The sequence below is a fragment of the Prenolepis imparis genome, unplaced genomic scaffold (genome assembly GCF_030444845.1).
Source record: "Prenolepis imparis isolate NDT839.2.m4 unplaced genomic scaffold, iyPreImpa1.0 SCAF_6, whole genome shotgun sequence".
Taxonomy (NCBI): Eukaryota; Metazoa; Arthropoda; class Insecta; order Hymenoptera; family Formicidae; genus Prenolepis; species Prenolepis imparis.
The window spans coordinates 9,407,376-9,427,345 of record NW_028141164.1 but is presented as its reverse complement, the minus strand read 5'-3'; the positions used below and the strand labels follow the sequence as shown (position 1 = coordinate 9,427,345).

General features: G+C 32.8%; 3 protein-coding genes across 5 annotated transcripts in view; 1 reads left to right on the top strand and 2 right to left on the bottom strand.

The window, feature by feature from the left end:
• Positions 1-10,652, bottom strand: part of LOC145937767 (uncharacterized) — a 66,878-nt gene extending 56,226 nt beyond the window's left edge. Inside the window, exon 1 of one of the 2 annotated variants that reach the window (XM_083041116.1) lies at positions 9,222-10,652. In XM_083041116.1, the coding sequence (XP_082897242.1) occupies positions 9,222-9,335 (114 nt within the window). In that variant the 5' untranslated portion in view covers positions 9,336-10,652. The remainder of the gene's footprint in view (positions 1-9,221) is intronic. The other variant, XM_083041117.1, reaches the window with a different exon arrangement.
• Positions 10,500-11,766, top strand: LOC145937779 (uncharacterized). Its single transcript, XM_083041153.1, has 2 exons — positions 10,500-10,753; positions 11,140-11,766. Exons 1-2 carry the CDS (start codon positions 10,500-10,502, stop codon positions 11,261-11,263), a joined length of 378 nt encoding a protein of 125 aa, XP_082897279.1. The 3' UTR covers positions 11,264-11,766.
• A 643-nt stretch (positions 11,767-12,409) lies between these two features.
• LOC145937148 (transketolase) lies at positions 12,410-18,479 on the bottom strand. 2 transcript variants are annotated; one of them, XM_083040028.1, is made up of 8 exons: positions 18,245-18,479; positions 15,359-15,504; positions 14,931-15,120; positions 14,485-14,719; positions 14,278-14,421; positions 14,007-14,180; positions 13,717-13,932; positions 12,410-13,633 (listed from the first exon to the last, which is right to left on the bottom strand). In XM_083040028.1, the coding sequence occupies exons 1-8, from the start codon at positions 18,349-18,351 to the stop codon at positions 12,962-12,964; spliced, it is 1,884 nt and encodes a 627-aa protein (XP_082896154.1). In that variant the 5' UTR covers positions 18,352-18,479; the 3' UTR covers positions 12,410-12,961. The 2 variants fall into 2 exon arrangements, with proteins under 2 accessions (XP_082896154.1, XP_082896155.1); XM_083040029.1 differs by lacking the exon at positions 18,245-18,479 and adding an exon at positions 16,380-16,549 and having other exon boundaries at positions 12,411-13,633.
• Positions 18,480-19,970: the final 1,491 nt, after the last annotated feature.

The window sequence follows — 19,970 nt, the reverse complement described above, 5'->3', positions numbered from 1 at the left end:
GCTGTAAAGCACTGTAAAACGAGCGCGTCGACGAAACAAGATTGAAAAATAAATGAAATTGGCAGTCGATGAAAAATCACGAAAGTAAAAATGCGTGAGAAGCAGTTCTGTCGGAAGTAATCAGACTGAGAAGTATCTGCGATTTTGCGCGTCGGCAAAAACTATGCGTTCGCAAGTCAATTTATCGAGAGTATGTTTTACGGAAATTTTATTTCCCCTCACGCTTCTCCTCCTCTCCCTCCTCACTGTATAATTTTGAAAATTTTCATGAGCATCGTTGGAAATTAGTCACGACATAATTCTGTATTTATTGAAATGAAAATCTTAATGAAATAGTGTTAAACGATTAGTAAACGTAGTTTCTATAAGAATCGATATGTACAATCTTGTACATTGTAAACTTGCAATCTTTTATTTTTATTTCTTATTTTAATTTATTTTCATTGCTTTATATAATAATAGATTGTAATAGCTATATTTAGTAGAAATATTTAACATTTTATGAGCTTTCGCTGCTGACTAGAAATTTGATTCGTGAGTAAATAAAATAGTTATTTCTTTTTGCTATATAGTATAAATGTAAAATATTTATATAAACCACTTGTATAGAATGTTACAATCATTCTTGGAGTGCAAATGCATTTTATTCAATTGTAAATAAATATAATTTTTAACTTTCAAATTCTTTTCAATAACAAATGTAATTTTTAACTTTCAAATTCTCTTTGATAAGAATTTTTTAAATTCCATACTACAGCTTGCCTTCAAATAACGAACCAAATAAATATAATAATAAATCATAGTTTTTAAATAAAATTCGATATTTCAGAAATACTGTATATCACGTACATATCTTGTGAACATGTTAAAACAATCTTTGGCGAGAACACATAAACGAGCGTGAATGTCAATGTCAGGCATTTAACATGTTTCGCATATTGTGGTTTGATCGTGTCCAAGACACACATGACATTTTACTAATTGCATTGCATCGACGATCTCTATTCTATGACAGTAGAGAGATTAACGATATTATATCTGACTAAATTTACGGAAAATGGATCTTGTTTTCTCCAGAAACTCGGAAATTTAGAAACTTCCGAAGTACACGAGTTGGAATCCTGATTAATCCTTTCATTCTGCGTTGATAATTTTGAAGCTTATCCAAAACTTCTTCAGAGTTATAATATTTGATAGCTTGCTAATTAGATTCGATTTCATTTACCAATGCCTAAAAGTTTTCTTAATTTACAATAGACTATCGGATAAAATATTATTCATGTAATAACTTTATACTTCTCTTTTTCTAAATCGCGTAAATTTTTGTGTGTGCAATAATTTACAGATATATTATAAATATATTAAAATAGTATTGTTTATGTAATGATAAAATATTGAGTGAATAGAAGTAAACAATTTTGAAGAAACTAAAACTATGAAAAAGAAAAAAAAATCGATTTCGAGCTGTATAAGAAATCAAATATATACTTTTTAGATCTCAGCGAAATATCTCGCGTCTGATATTTCCGAGCTCGAAAAGTCTGTTACTTATGTGCGCAGAAACTTCTGGTGGATGAATCTTCCGTGGAATTGCATACTTGGGAGGTACATCAACGGTTGTCGAACATTTTCGAGAAACTCGAGATCGAAGATTGATCGAGTAAAAACTCTTTTATTATACTGACGTTTTCCTGGCCACAAGAAGAAAGTCTCAATGGCAAGCATGTTTTCTTAAAAGTAATATTATTATCCTTCTTTATATACTTATACTTGTGACACAGTAATTTAAAAACTAGTTTTTGTAATTCTCTTGTTTGGACGTCCGCGAATTTTTACTTCATTAAATTTGTCTTAAAATTTATGCTCGCGTACGGTTTAGCATTAAACAGAATTTTTATATTTTATTTGTTTATATTATTATAAGAGATATTTGTGCTCCATCATATTGTAACCATACATTTTTCTCTACAAGCTTTTTAAGAAAATATATTTGAAAAATTTCATAAGAGAAAATGTTGCACGTTGAAAAAATAACAAATTTCGACTTGTATTAAATGCAAATTATCAGACTATATTGTTAAAATACCAAGAAGAGTAAAAGAGACATGAGAATATCTAGCGAGATTACAGTTCGGACAAACTTCTCCGAATGACGACGCGATTCTACTTTCTTATTAATAACACGTAGACATTTCCGTGTCTCGAGGTACGAAAATTCATCTCGTACTTACAATTAGATAAGAGAATTTGTGCGGTTCAAGAGTCGGATGTCATTCGCTGAGATGAGATAGCAGCGATCTGCGAGAGCAGAGAGAGAGAGAGAGAGAGAGAGAGATCTCTGTCTATCTTTCTCTCTCTCATTTCAACACATTGTCTCACCGATTACGTGTACACATACAATACCACGTGTATCGTGATACACATACGACTATATTCCGGCAAGAGCCGTATTTACGAAGCTAGGCGTGCGAGAGCCTCTCGTGTAACTAATCGCGTATCTCGCACTATTGATTGCTAAGAAACGTGCCCGAGAAATCTCTCTAAAAACAGTTCACAATCCTTAGCGCGGATGTTACGTATTCTTTTATACACGTCATATATATATTTTCATTCTATTACAGCATATATAATTTATTATCACGTTATTTTTATCTTATACTTTTATAAAATGTGAATAATTCTCGCAAAGATTGCGAAAAAGGGAGGGGAATGATCAACACAATCTAACTTTCCTAAAATTAAGTCAATTTTTTGTTAGCAGAAATATTGAGCCACTAATATAGCTTTATCAAGATATAAACTCATTGAAAATTAAGAATTTCTTTCATAAGAATTCAGGATAAATAATTAAATAATGAAACATTTATCGAAGCGTTCATGCTTCTACGGAATAACATATGCAAATAATATAATAAATAAAAATGGTCTGTCTTTTATCATTATACTCATTTAAAATAAGCCAGCTATACTATGAATAATTAAACTGTAGTAGTAGTATGCGTATTCACGATGCGTCTCGGATGCACTTTACGCGGGTGCAGTCCAGTGACATAGATGGAATCATGCGCTACATTGCGTTACTAAGCAACAAGAAACAACTTCTCTTGAAGATTCTCGAGTTACGCGAGCGAAGAAGCGTCAAGTACGTAAACCATATAAGGAGCCAGTATGCGACGAAACTGAGAAAAGTAAACAGTGCGCCGAGCACGCAGGTGTGTTTAACTGTTAAATACGTATAATTTAACTTTTCGCGAAAAACATTTTATCATAAATACGCATTACCTCATCCTTTTGATACCAAGATTACACGTGCTTTAAGAAATGGTCGGAAAATTCTATCAAAATTTAAATTTGTATTGGGAATAAAAGGGAAATAAAAAAGAGAATAATTTTTAACATAAATTAAGACATACAATGAAAATTTAGAGAAAGTAAAGTACTACATGTTTATTTTTTTAAAAATAAATTTCTGAAAAGAAGAATAGTATATTGTTTCTTCATTAACAAAAAGTCAAAGTTTAATATATATATATATGTATATTTTTTTTCTTAAATATAATACGCGTTAATTAAAAGAAAACACGATGTTCTGAGCTGCGTCATTTTTAAAGAGAAGATGCGAAACGAATTTAAATCTCGGGGTGATCGATTACACCGCCCATATTCACGTCGTGAAAAATTGCGCCGCTATTCCCGGGTGTTAATAACTTTTCTAATGGAAAGTGATAAAGTACTATTTTAACATGTTACGTGCATTCGACGGAGACCGAGTATAGGAAAGCTCATTAACGATTTTTGTAAACCTATGACTAACACGATGAGCCAGCAAGATGTGTTACATAATCATTCAACCATTCATGTTACACGTACGTGCTCGTCGACTAATAAACAAGCAATTAAATTTTCCATTAACGATGCAAAACATCAGCTGGAAATTAACTTGTATTGTTTTTTATAGTAAAAATATTATCATCTCTAATTATATCGGCAATTTCGAACAAGAAAATTCAATACTCGAATTTTGCTTTATTTATGTTCGACTTAACAAAACAGAGACCGCAAGAAATGACTTTTCCTGCTCCGCGATGAATAATAAAATTCCTTTCGTCGTGAATCATATACGATATAACTGCAGTTTTAATTACCAGTTTTAATATATTCTTTCCAGAATTATTTCGTGAAACACTTCTCTCGCGGACTATGTTGGATATCCAATGTGTTATGCAACGTAACGTTGCAAAATTATTGCATTATACATTGTGCATGCAGTATATAGTTTGTCACTGTGAATATATCGACTCTCTCTTACAGGCTGTGGAAATCCACGTTAGAATGTTATGGAAATATATCGTATGGGAATATTATGTTCACTCGCTACTGTGTGTTGTTGCTGCATAATGTACGATTATTATTTGACAGATGTTAAAATTAACTCGCATTGGGTACCGTAAATATTTATCGGATGCAAACGGATATATTATATTAAATGTTATGAGTTAATGAGTTATATCATATCATGAATACACACACGCACATACGCATACAAATTTCGCTGTTTTTATCTGAAATCACAAATTAAATACCTTCTTTATCTTCCATTTTTATTTTCTATATCCTCACATTTTAGAGACAACATCAAAGAGGGAGAATTAATTACACTCCTAGTTAACTACTTAATGTAGTTAAACTCTTTAATTGTAAAGCACATTAATGAATATATGGTGATGTTGCGTGTATGTACAATATTGCTCATGTAGATTCTAATTTCGTAGGAAAGTTCACAAGTTATTGTTGCAATTGCATATCATTGTGGCGTAATGCTATTATCATACGGCGAGATTAAAGCATTATGATAAAGCAAAACGTGGCCGAGTTTACACACTGAATTAATCCATCAATTTTCTTTGATTATCAGTTAGTAATGCGGCCTATAAATGTGAGATCACGCGTTCCCGTATAAAAACAACCAGCGTCGTAATAAAATATCAATATATATATATTTATAGTCTTCGTACAGTTTCCAATAAATTCAAGCAATAATCCTCAACAATCTGCATAATCCTCAATGTTATTTTCGCTCAATTACATAAGCTACTTTAACTGTAGAATTTTTTCCGAGTATATGAATATATGATACAAAATATCGTATAATCTACATAAATTTAATTGTATATTCTTAATACAATTATTATTCTGAAGATGATTGACATTTTTTTTCTATCAAAAATCTAGTTTAAATTTCACAACTGTTAAAGATGATGTGTTCATTTCTCATCGATTAGATATCCTGTAGAATTTATTTTATTTCTTTCTTTATACAAAATCCCGTAAATAAGTAATTTATAACTACTGAATAAACTCGAGAAATTAAACCTGTTTAATTGTTATAACTGCATTTTATTGCGCTTTTTGTATTAAAGCATATTTTCAAAGTTATTCGGAGAGAGAAAGAGAGGAGCAATGTGTGTGGAAAATGTGCAATCGAGCAGACTTATTGTTAGTAATATAATTTTAATGTATTGTTCACAGAGAGAATTTTCTCTTAGAATTTATCCTGAAAATCATGGTAATCGTGGGACAATATGGTATGGAAAGAATTTTAAAAATATGTTTGATTAATTTTACCTTACTTTTAGTACTTTTATATTTTGTGATAAATATTTTTTATTGTGATAAATATTAATCAGAGAAATTCTCCTAAAATTCTTTCCATACCATATCGTCCCACAATTACCATGATTTTCAGGGTAAATTCTAAGAGAAAATTCTCTGTGTATCATCGTGTATCGGATGCAAGAAGCTCTCAGAATGGAGGCATTCCTAAATTTCGAAAAACGTCTCCGACCGCGGGTACATGACCCCGATGGGTCATATGACGTAATTAGGGATACAGAAACAATACACGCCTTTGCTACCGCCGCACGTTCTCTATTAATGCCGTTTAATCTACGATCCCAATAATTGCTCTCGGAGCGAATATTATATTGCCTTATAAACGTCGCTATCCAACATCCAACCGACATGAATTCAACCGGCCGCACAATTTCATTTTAATATATCCTCATGTTTTAGTCATAAATATTACTGCTGTATGATTAATTTATCAGTTCATTTCAATTGATAGCGTAATAATGCCTCAATGGCGAATCTTTCAAATTTCGATAGTGTTTAATTGAATTGCTGATTTGAAAGAAAAGCAGTTTGCTATTAAAAATTCCCGAAGGAAGAAAGCATCCTTTGTTTCGTAGTGCTTTTTACATTCATATAGGAAATTCAGTTTGTATGTTTTCTTTTATTCTATTGTATTTAAAATGTTTATATTTTATTTCATATTTTTTCAACATATTAATGTTAATTTATATTTACTTATATCGAAAAATAGAGAATTATTCTCTTTTACGAATTTGTAAAAATCATATTTTTATCATGTTTATTCGAAGAATGCATGAGATTTAAAAATACGCGAAACGAGCCATTTATTTTGCTTACGTTTTCCCAGGCAGAGAAAACATAATTGCTCGTCTATACGTGAACAATCGTACATCGCGCGCAATGACTGGCGACAATAACAGAATCAATAGCAAACATCGCGTTTCAATAAATTAATGCCAAGCGTTTTATTTCCGCCACTCTCCGCGCGCTGTATGTACGTTCACGCTATATTAAAACAACGCACTGTTGCAGGTATTTACAGCGAAACGCCAGTTTCCGAGTAATTCTTCCTAATTGCCAGAGCGGCGCAGCCGTGGGATTAAAATGCACGGTGCGTGGCGGGATAGTTAATGCCGCACAAACGAAATAAAAGTTTTCTTTGTTCTCTTAGATTTATCGTTTTGATAGAGTAATAATGTAAAACCATCATAATGTATTCCCCAAAGCCCTAAATAATGAAATTGTGTATCGCAATAAAAAAATAGCTTGATAAAGAAGAGATCTGTATTTACGAAAAAAAATGAATAAAAAATAAAAAAAAAAACTTTTAACTTTGATGAGTTCTGAAAAAATTAATATTTATATTGGTTTTATTTGTTATTTTGTTATAATGATGTATTTAGCTATTTTTATTTGTATTAGTACAATTATATATTTAACTATAAAGTTTATACCGTGACACAAAATTATGCGAAGTCAAAAACAATGACCTAAGAGGGAACGTACCCTCGGCATTGTGAATTAAAGTAAAAGGGCAAATGGTGCAGTGGGACGCGCGGTATTAAAGAGGTCCAGAGTGTCGGAAAGGGGAATGATTAATCGTCGAGCAATCTCTCCTACGCGTTCAGGAAAAAAAAAAAGAAAAAGAAAAAAAAATTGCGTAGGCGTACAACTGATGATGTGACATGTTTATGAAATATATCACACAATCTTGATCTACGGCGCTTATTTCTTGACTAATATGACACTTATTATGTATACGGCATAAATTCATATATGGGATGTCCAAAGAAAAATGTAATATTTTGTTTATGAAGGAGATAGTTTCGTGTAATTTATTTGACATTTCAATTATATTTATAAAAATAAGAATGTATTTTATAAATATGTAAATAATAGAAAATTTTGTCTTTTATATATATTAATTTAAAGTAAAATTTTATTTCAACATTATTATAACTAAATAAAATAGACAAAAATTATGGATTTATAAATATTGATTCATATAATTGTATATGTGAATTAGAAAATACTTGGATTTTTTTTCTGACATAAATTGTTGGCTCTCTTGTGAAATTTAAAGATCTTGATAGCTGGAATTTTTTACTTATATATTTTAAATAATTTGAATGAAAAACTAAAGCAATTTACGAAATACTTTTTTGGAACAAAATCTTTTTTCAAACATCCCATATACTGAAAGGTGAATTCAATGTATTCATTGTCAGTGTGTTCAATGTGTTAAAAAATAGTTTGTTCAATTTGTCTAATAAATAGTTCACACATAATAATATCATTATATATTTGTGCAAAAATAATGCACTTTCTTAAGATAAAACACATAGCAAAGCATGAAAAAAATATCTATTGCATTTACATGCAATAGTTTCTCTTTATAATAGCAATAAATGCAATGTCACATAAAAAAATTATTTTCTTGTTCATTCCAAATCTAATTACTGATTTAAATGTCTTATATATAAATAAGAAGGTATAAAAAGATAAGAAAATATAAAAATTGTAAGAGTCATTACAAGCACAGTAAATATTAATAGTTTCTTTTATATATGACTTTCAATAAATTCTGGTAATAATTTAAATTTAAAAAAAAAAGCGAAAAAGATTTATAAATATCGTAATTTTAAATAAAGAAAACTCTTGAATTTGAAAGAAAAAATTATACGTCAACTGAATTTTCAATGTACATTTCATGTAAATTAACAAGTGTATTTTAATTGCCATTCTATCTCATGAAAGCGTAAGAAATTGAAACATCTTTGAAAAAACTTAATTATATCCAAGTGTAAAAAAAAATTAAAATACTATTTTAACACGAATCTCATTCTGTATTACCATAAACATGTCAACGAAGAGATTACATGCCCCGACATCTCGATATGTCTAATCAACATTGACAAACATGAAAGCTCTGTGTGTCCAAGGCACAGAGAGAGAAGAGATTACATTGCAAGCATCTCAATGTGCATGATCAACATGAACGAGCGCGAAATGCTGCTCTATCTATCCATAGACATATGTAAGGAGGGAATTAACATTAATGGAAATATCGTTTGATCGCGTAACATTATTCAAATATGTTGAATATTATATGTATAGCTTAAATACACAAGAGATATTATATTTCTAAAATTTTTCAATATACCTAATTATAACACTAATAAATATAAACGTTTCCAAAGGTGAGAAAAAATGATTTCATTGCACGTGAACGTGCCAATCAACATCAGTGTGAGAAAAAAAAGGTTATGTCACATCTCAATATGCTCGATGCTATTTTCTTATAGAAAATAAACGTAAGTTGCGTGTGTTTTCACATAATACGATATATAATGAATCTTGAAAGATGAATTACATCGCGCGTCACTGTAATGATTCGTTCATCGGAGCCCGGTGCTCCGGAGTAGGCGATACCAGATACATAAAGGCGGAAAGAGAGGTTACATCGAAGCGGGCCACTCGTGCTGCCCGGGTCAGGAGAAGCGGCGCGGCGCAGCGAGCGAACGAGCATCGGAAAATACGAGATACAATGTATATACGTGTGTACTCACCGTGTGGCTACCATAGGGCCTAGGAAGGGTAATATTGCTGCCGGAGGTAGGGGTAGACACGGTGGTGGCGAGCCGCTGTGCTGTGTCCGCGCGACGAAGACGATGCGTAGACATGAGGCGGCACGGGCAGCACCTCGTAGACTATGTCGCTCGTCGTACACACAGGTACCGCGCCGCACGCACTACGTACACGCGCCGTCATCCGGCGATGCTGGATTTCGAGCGGAGACGCGAGGAAGGTAGCACGGAGGCGAGAAGGAAAACAAACTCGCGGCGACCTCGAGAGAGAGGATGCACAGACACACAGACACTGGTCGTCGAATATTCGTCACGAAACTCCGTATGAGGAAGGATATTCCGAGTAGCAGAGGCGGTGCTGGAGGCGACGGCGACGACGACGACGACGATGATGATGACAGCAACGATGACGACGACGATGACGGCAGCGGCGGATTAATATGGCCGTCCCTCGGTTGACACGGAGGCTCGGGTAAAAGCGCGTAAAAGCGAGCGGTGACGACGATTGCTCGTTGCTGCTAGCGCAACGCTAAGATGGCACGACGACGCGACGGCGACGCACAGCGCTGGCGGTCTCGTCGTGGCACGCGCACGCATTTGTTTCACTCGCGAGGAAGTCACGCACCACCCGCGATCACCGATCACTCGGCTCGGCTCGGCGCGACGCGAGACACTCGACGTATCGCTCTCTCTCTTTCTCTATCTCTCGTTCGTTCTCGCGCTCTCCTATCTCTTCCGCTCTCTCTCTCTCTCTCTCTGTCTCTCTTTCGCCGGATTTTTTTCCACGCGCGACTCGACGATGCCTTCCGCTTATTTCCGCACTTGGTTCCTCCTCGTCGGCAAAGTGCGCGATCTTTTGTTTTCCTAACGTAAACGTGTACCCGACTGTGTTCTTCGCAGCTCACTTCACGATGGACACGTTCGAGTTTTCGTAACACTCGTTTCGTTACCTCCCCCCCACTCTCTCTCTCTCCCGCTCTATCTCTCTCTCTCTCTCTCTTTCACTATCTATCTCTCTCTCTCTCTCTTTCTCACACTCGCACTTTTTAGCTGGCTTGTCCGTTTCCGTTTCTTTCGTCCCTTCACTCTCGTATTCCCTTCGGCTCGCCCTGTCGTCGGCCGCTATTCGGGCGTACCGACGAAGAAGAGATCCGTGCACGAGTCGCAGGAATCCTACGGCACACTCGACGGATTGGAACAGGCACCACCTTCACACTCGCGTTATCGCACTTCTCGTCGATCTGTTCGTCGCCCGCGACGATGCACGATGCACGACGACACGGTCCACACGGCGCACGAGGACCCACGCACGCACGCACGTTTTATCTTTACGCTGCGCGAGGACGTGACGCGACCTCGGTGCGAACGACAACGTCAACATCACCACCGTACGCTTTCGTGGCGGCCATCTTTTTCGGAGATACGACGGCGAAACGCGGAACGAGGCACGCATGCGCGTACATGGGTGTATGTGCGCAAGGGCGCTGCGCGCGAGCGAACCTGACTGACGTTGTGTGCGTATGCGCGAGAATGAAAGAGCGAAAGGCAAGGATGTGTCGAGCGCGGGGAGACGCGGGCGCGATTATATAAAACATACATGAGAGTGACAAACTTGTTAATCATATTGTTCATTTTGGAATTTATCTTGTAAATTTTTTAGCGAAGAATATATATCTTTTTAATAAAATTAGAATTAGAATTCGAGTGTCAAACTTACTATTTCATCTATATTTCTCTTAAAACACTTGGCAAAATTTTATATCATTTCATATAAATATGTAAATTAATATATAAATTAATATATAAATTGGTATAAATCAAATGATATAAATGAATTGATATAAATAAATTGAGATTTATAAATAAATTAATTGATGTAAATTAACCTGGTAAATTGCAGAAAATCTGGTATAGAGGTTACTCTTGATGCATCCCTGAAGATACGGTACACACGCGCGTGTCACGTACGCGATTGTCGTGTAAGCATGCGATGCCGGCTAGGATTCACAAAGAAGGGACGATAATATAATAATATGCGTGTACGCACAAGTGCAAACGCACACACGTTACTGTCAGCGGCCGTGCTAGGGATGCCGAGTCCGGTTGACCGAGCAGTCTTGACGAAGAGGACGTGGAACGTGGAACAGAACGTCGTTCCGCATGTTTAACGGGGAATTCTGGCGCTGCGCTTGTCTGTCTCGTGACCAATCGTTTTGGTAATGAAGAGTTTACACGATGAAACATATATACTTATTAATAAAAATTCTTAACTATGTGTGTTATGTACAATTGAATTATTATTCGTAAAAATTAGTCAATCTAAAATTAAAAATATTTTTGTAAGCTAATTAGTAAAAAGATTAAACAGATGTATTCATAATTGAGTTGATATAATGTAACAAAATTTAAGCTTTCAACTTTATTTATTTAAAATTGTTACTCGATGAAGTTGTTTTCGATACTCTGAGAGATTAATAAAATTATCACCTTTTTGGTAAAAATATTTTTCTCTCGAACGAAACATGATATTTATATGTATAAAAAATTGAAAAGATAATGAAGATTGATGATATTTTTATTTGTTGTCAGTGATCGGTTGACATGGACGATAAACGCAGATTTCTGGAAATATTTATCCATTATTTATCTTCCTCTTTAAAAAATTATCTGAAAAATTATGCTTTTTAGTTTTTAAAATTTATATATTTAAATCTTTTACTACGATAGATGACAATATTGAATTTATTAATATATTCTATCATCTTTTGTTATTTCTTATTTGTTATTTTATTTTTTAGTGCATCTTGACTTTTTCTAGAGAGTTTAAATCTTTTAAATTTCAGAACATAATTAATTCTTTATATGGAATTAAAACTTCTACTGCACAAAAATAAGGAATTATCCGATATCGTAATCATATTAATATAACTTATGTATATTATTTAATTTGATAATATAAATATGTGATAATAATACATTTTTTAATTTTTTAATAAGTTAAATATCTATTTTTTTCTTCTTTTTCTCTGCAAGAATTGAACGGAAATGTACAGTAAAAATAGAAAAAATAGAATTATCTTCGAAGATACATTTTATTTCCATTTGATGCTGTATAAGAATAGTTTCAAAAAAAACATTTTAATATTTCACTGTTGTGTCTTGCAACAAATGTAAACGCGTCTTTAATATATATGAAACATTATATATATGTCGAATACAAAATTTTTTTAAGAAATAAACTTTCTTATGTTATACAAAAATATTGTATAAATCTGCTTACAAAATATTCATTTTTCCTCATATATAAATTTTAAATATACTTTTATATATCTGCTTACAAAATATTCATTGTTTTTCTCATATATAAATCTAAAATTTACTTTTTTTCCTTCAATAGAATGTGCTTATTTGTTTGTTAGAAATAAATGCTTTTGCTGATAATATATATTTAACTTTACCTTTTAGAGCAGGACTTTGAATCTACTTAATTTTACTTTAGATTAGATTTCAATATTGTAGATTCTTATTTCACTAGTATCGAAAAAAATTGAGCTTTATTAAAATTATATCAGTTTTAACTATTGCTTTATATTTTATAGACATCTTAAAGAAGATGGAATGTTTCATCACATTACTTCATCGATGAGATTTGTGCTTTCAAAAAATAGAATATTATTTGTACATGTGCAATTCTTCGTCGATCTAGCCAGCGATCTCTAGAGCTAATATTTCAAGATTTCCTGCACCACTGCGACAATATTACGAGCACTAATGCCATAATTTTCAAGCAACACTGTTGGCGGACCAGAACGCGGTACTTTCGGCACAGCCAGCTTTTTCACTATTATATTTCTCTCCAAAGCAACAGCGGATTGGACCGCCTCTCCTAAACCTCCCTGAGAATAATGATCCTCGACGGTGACAATTCTGCCACCAATCTCCTTTGCATTTTTTATAATCGTTTGCGCATCGATAGGTTTAATCGTAAATGGATCGATCACGCGAATATTGATTCCGACTTTGGCCAATTCATCAGCAGCTTGGATCGCCTCGTGCAAAGTCACACCGGCGCCGATCACGAGAGCTTGATCATTCGCGGAAGACTTGATTACTTTAGCTTTACCGATGCTCAACGGTTCGTCATTCTTGTATAAAGTGGCCGTAGCTGGACGAGAAGTGCGAATGAAACAGATACCCTTGGTGTTGGCTGCCAGTTCCACGGCACGTTCCGTCGACACGGCGTCGCTCGGATAAAAAATAGTTGAATTCGGAATCGCGCGGAACATTGCGATATCCTCCAAGCCCATCTGCGAAGGTCCATCCTCGCCGATAGATACGCCACAATGCGAACCGACGAAGTTCACGTTCGTCTGAGATATAGCACCCATACGGATCTGAAATGTAAATTAAAATTTATAATATTTGTCTATATTTTTATACATGTTACTTTTTATATATGAGATGGTTTGTGCTTTACCTGATCGAAGGCACGTGTAAAGAATGTTGCAAAAGCGGACACGAACGCGACGGCACGATCTCTGCAAGCGGCACCAATCGCAACTCCTACGACATTCTGTTCGGCAATGAAACCCTCGATAAATCTAGCTGGATCAACCGCCTTTATTTTGTCGGCATAAGTAGAGTTCTTTGTATCACCATCCAGAGCTATAACACGAGGATTACTCTTCGCCAACTGGAATAAAACGATTAGCAGATACATCTTGAGCATATATTTCGTTGATAAATATTGATCAAAGACCTACGAACCTTCGCAAGAGCAGTGCCATAAGCCAATCTAGTAGCTACTTGTTCACCTATTTTGTAATTTGGAGGTGAAGCTAATGTAATGTTGTTGATATCCACAAGAGGAGCATCATCTACAAGCGGTTTTTGTGGATGCAGTCCAAGGGGACCAGGATTTTTCAAAAGTCCAGTCAGGTGCTGTATAATTATAAATCACAAAATGATCTATTAAAATCTAAAAAAAATTGTCGTAGTAAATTTTTATGATAATTAACATGTTAAAATCAGTATATACCTGAATAATTTCATTCGCTTTATTACCGAGAGGTTTGCCATGCCAGTTTTCTAAATCTTCGATTTCAGGGAAGTTTTTGCCCTTAAATGTCTTAGCTAAGATGGCAGTGGGACGTCCTTTTGTATTTTGTGCTTCATGGAAGGCCTAGAAATATATTTCATTTTTTAGCAACTATTTTAGTTTACTTCGTATAACTGTCAAATCTACCTTAGCCAATTCTTCCACATCGTGGCCATCCACTACTAAAGCATTGAAACCAAAGGCCTCTAATCTTTTGCGGTAAATTTCCATATTATGCTGCAACGAAGTCGGTTCGCTCTGTCCAAGACGGTTGATGTCGAAAATGGCACAAAGATTGTCTAATTTATAATAGGACGAAAAATGGAGGGCTTCCCAGATCGAACCTTCTGCCGCTTCTCCGTCGCCAATCAAACAATATACACTGAAAAATAAGTAATATATATTATGTAGTAAATAAGTTATATCGCAATAATTAAAATGTGCGATATTTAAGATGTTTAAATCTTCAGTCTTTAAAAAATTTCATTTCCTTCTCTCTCATTGTATAAATATTATACATTGTATAAATATCATACAATATAACTTATTTATGGATAAAAATGATAAATTATTGGATATTTTTATAACTATACCGGTAACTGGCTTTATCATAATTCTTCCCGACGTAGGCCATGCCAGCAGCAACGGAGAGACCTTGTCCTAGTGAACCGGTTCCTACATCTACAAAATTAAGCCTCGGGGTAGGATGCCCTTCTAAATCGCTATCAAATTTTCTCAAATTCAATAATTCGCTGGATGGGAACAAGCCTGCTTCTGCCCATGCTACAATAAAACATAGACATATATAATTATATTATTATTATAATATTATAAAACATTTTATTATTCAAAGATATCAATATAAGTATTTAATAAGACACATAATAATATAATGAATTACAATAACACTAATACTATTGTATTAAAAAATTATTATTGATTTATTATTGATTTTAAAATTTATATTTAATTCGATTAAATTAATATTAAAATATTTAATTAATAATTAAGTATACCAAACCTGCATAAAGTATTGGAGCTGCATGGCCTTTACTGAGGACAAATCTATCACTGCACGGATCGCGTGGTGCCGATACTTTATAGCGCATTGTATGGAAGAAGAGAACAGACATAATTTCCGCCATTGACGAACATGATGTCGGATGCCTGAAATAAAACATATATAATAGAAATAAATTATAAATATATATATTATACTTGCAAAATTAAATAAACACATAATGAATGCTTTAACTCAATTAATATTTTAATTAATATTTATATAACTTTATTATTTCATTTAATAATTAATAATATTTTAAATAAGATATCTTTATTTTTAGAAAAGTATTTCTCGTGCGCGCATATTGACGATAATTCTGTTCATGTGATCGAATGATACTTGTTTTTTTGAAACTTTTTGCTATCGTGGTAAGGTCAAAATGTCAAAGAGCATCGTCAAAATATCATATCTTTGACTCTTAGTGGAAGTCAAAGAGACATTATGATATCCAAATAATGATAAACTTCTTCTTACATATGCATTACAAAATTTATTTTTTATCCTTATCTGTTAATTCTGAAATTTTCTGTAATATCTGTAATTTTGTTTAAACGTGATTAACAATGCCTAATCAATATTTTTTAATTTATTTTTTTAATTTCTCCTGGAGAAATTATAATAACAATTTATTACAAATCAAATAGAGAGTTTGATAACAATTTATTACACATATAGCAATGAAATAGAGTGTTTCATAAAGTATATATTGTTCCATTGAATTCTACACGCAATTTGTCACGTTGCATAAAAATCGACAATAGATTGATTACAGAACGTATTTTTAAACACTGATAATGATATTACATAGTAATGTTACATCTCGTATGGTTTGTTTAATATGGCTTAATAATTTAATATTATGTTATGTTATGAATATTGAAGATAATAACATTTTTGGCGCAAAGAAGAAGGGAAAGATTTGATATTTAAAGAAATAATGTGCTTTGTTTAATTATTATAACGATAATTATAGGCGTACCCGCTCTTTGACGCTTCTGTTGCTCGCACACAATCAATACGTAGAGTATTAGCGAGATCTTGGAGTTTTTCCATGTTTGTGTTTCGCACCATCGTGAATTAAATTAATATCCAGGTCTTGAAAGTCCGTCGACAATGAACGTTCGATCGCAACTGCCACCGAGAAGAGTTTCGGCAAACGAATCGACTGTGCGAATATCTCATCCCTACCTCTTCGACGCAATGACGATGCGTATATAAAGGGTGTCCCGAAATTTAACGTACAAACACGAAGACTGAATGTTCTTGTACATATTTTTAATATTTTTCGATTAAAGTAGATATTTCCATTGTGATAATCAATTTTTATTTCACATTTTAATAATACAATTAATTATATTTGTATTTATGTTCTTTTATTCATCTTTTTCAATTACTTTGATTAAAAATTGCTAATTAATAACGTGCAAAGATTTTTTTTTTAACTAATCGCATTTTGGATATTCATTCAGCGAGGTATATAAATACATTTATGTCATGATAAAATATGCTCTTTGCCATAGCGCTTCTGATTTGCAATTCAGATGTGTTTAATATTTTATAGTGTGTATCTTATGTAAGCGCATCTTTTTTATTATTTGCTTTTTTAAAGAACAAATAAATTAAATAATTTTGTGAATTTTTTAATAAGTTTGAAACTTTTTTTTACTTCTTTATAATCTATTTATAGAAATATAATTATCTATTTCTTGCACATTTCTCTCTCTCTCTCTCTTGAGTATAATTATAGTATCCTATTGTACATAATTTTTTATTTTTTTTTTAATTTTGAAATAATTGTCCCTTATAATTTATATATAAATATACATAAAGTATATAAATTGCTATTATAAGCTAAATAATATGTAATATTAAAAAAAGATAATAATATGCTTTTTTATTTTCTATTCTTTTCTATTTTTAATTACAAAGTAGAAATTTCCAGCATTTCTCTTCATTATGAATAAATATAGAGATTATTTATCTGATAAGAAAATAGACATCTAAGTTAAATAAATCGAAATTTTTTTTACTACAAATATTTGTTTCAAAATTATTTTCTCAAAAATGTATTAATTTAATTTGCATTTATATTTGAAAAAAATTATGTGTGTTTAAACTATTTACCTATTTTTATATTATATATATATATATATATATATATATATATATATATATAGAGAGAGAGAGAGAGAGAGAGAGAGAGAGATTAATTTTTAATACAAGTAGAATAATACAGAAAATAGAGTTAAATATAGAGCCAATGATATCAGAAATGATCGAGTTGAATGCTGAATTGGCGTTTTACACAGTGTCTGTGTTTGCAGTTTGCACTATGTGTGTTTGCAGTTTGCACAGTATCATTTGATTTTGATCCATACTAATTATGAATAACTAATATGTTATACATACTCGCGTGATATTCTTATCAAGATAAATGTGTTTTCTCTAAGGCACGACTACTCTCTAATTCTCTATTAAGTGCATAATCGTAACATGCTTTTTTTTTTTCAACTCTTTTATATAGCTGCTTTTTTCTCTTAAAATTTTTCTCATTTCTCTGTCCTTTTTAAAAACCTGAGAGATGGTTATTTCTTTCTAAATACAAAAAATTATATAGTGCCGATAAAAGCAACAGATATAATATTTCGATGAAACGCTATACGGTTGCCTTGATAATATCCAGTTCACGTGCGAATTTCCGTTCTTGGAATTACGTCATTAACGCATAATACGATACGTTCTTGCTTATCATCGTTCGACCGACAACAATATTGCTGCTTAACGAGTTGTTAAGCAAACGCATTTCTTATTCTCGCCGATTATAACAGTCGAAAGAAAGCTTACCCGGATTTACTGGCTTGCGTTGCCTCGATCGAATGAATTCTCAATTTGTTCGCGATGTCCCTCAACTCTTGGATAGTCTTCAATTCCGGCTTATGATAGTTCGCCATTTTTATCCGTATACATGCACTCTAATGACAAGATCTTGTGATTTTTTCGACGACCTCTGCAAAAATGTGGAGCGACCACGTGAACGTGCAACAAGTACGAGCTAAGCGCGACCGAACGCGGCTGATTGCAGTCGCGATGATCATAGAACAATAATTAATAGATATGCAACAATGATTTCACAGTAGATGCTAACTAAAGGCTGTTGTACATGAAATATCCATACGCAAAAAATAATAAAAACACGATAAAAAATAATATATATTCTACTAAATAACGTGTATAATAAATTATTATTAGCTCTTTAAATTAATTTAAGATGTTTATATTATACTTTTATATTAAAATTACTTCATGTATAACGCCTTTTAATGTGATCAGTACAATCTTACAATCTTCCATGTAGAGAGCGGAGTGTTCCTCCATGTTTTTCGACTAAGGTTTAGAGAGTACTGGCATCTACATTCATTTCAAAGGCTATGAAGTAGAAGTTCATAGCCAAATATACTTTTTATACTAGCGACAAAATCATGTATTTTATTTATAAATTGTGAATTAAAATATCTAAAATATTGTAATAATGTTTATTCCTGTTAAATTTTTATTAAATAAATTGATTAATATGTATAGATAATTAATATTTAATGTTAATAATAATAATAATAAATAAACTAGATTATTTTTATACCAAACAATGCTCTTCCATAAAGTTTATGTGATAAAAATAAATAGAAAATTTTTTTAACAATTGTTCTTTACGAAAAACTCGTATTGTCGGATAAACAGATGAGCTGCGGGCTGAATTTCAAAGGTTCTGCTATTTTTAAAACAGTTCTCGTACAGTTGCACACATGTACAATGCCCTTCCATAAAGTTTATTTGATAAAAATAAATAGAAAATTATTTTAACAATTATTCTTTACAAAAAACTCGTATTTTCGAATAAAAAGATGAGATCAGGCTAAATTTCAAGAGTTCTGCCTTTTTAAAAACAGTTCTCGTACAGTTGCACACATGTACAATGCCGTTCCATAAAGTTTGTGATAAAAATAAATAAAAAATTATTTTAACAATTATTCCTTACGAAAAAATCATTTTTTCGAATAAAATGATGAGATCAAGCTAAATTTCAAGAGTTCTGTTACATATCTCTAAAACAGTTCTCGTACAGTGGCAATTATGTACAATGCTCTTCCATAAAGTTTATGTGATAAAAATATATAGAAAATTTTTTTACAATTATTTTCTCACTCACCGATACGTGCAATAGCAGAGTTGTAGTATACAACATACACATTGATCTGAAAACAAAATATTCAAATTATGTATATACATGTGTGTGTGTGGGAGGGGGGGGGGTGTGTATGTGTGTGTACAGGTGTTTTCGAAAGTCTGAAACGGTCGAATATCTCAATACAGTTTAGAAAAAAATATTTTTAGATATTTTGCATACCTCATAGTTGCCCCGCTGTCGCCCGATGCCACCACGGGCCTCCTCCTCCTCTCTTGGTCCATGGCAGCACTCACGACACTCGCGAAAACACGAATAATTACAATCGCCCGACACTTTTCACGGCACTTCCGACACGCGAAACTTTACACGGCACTCCCGACGCGACGC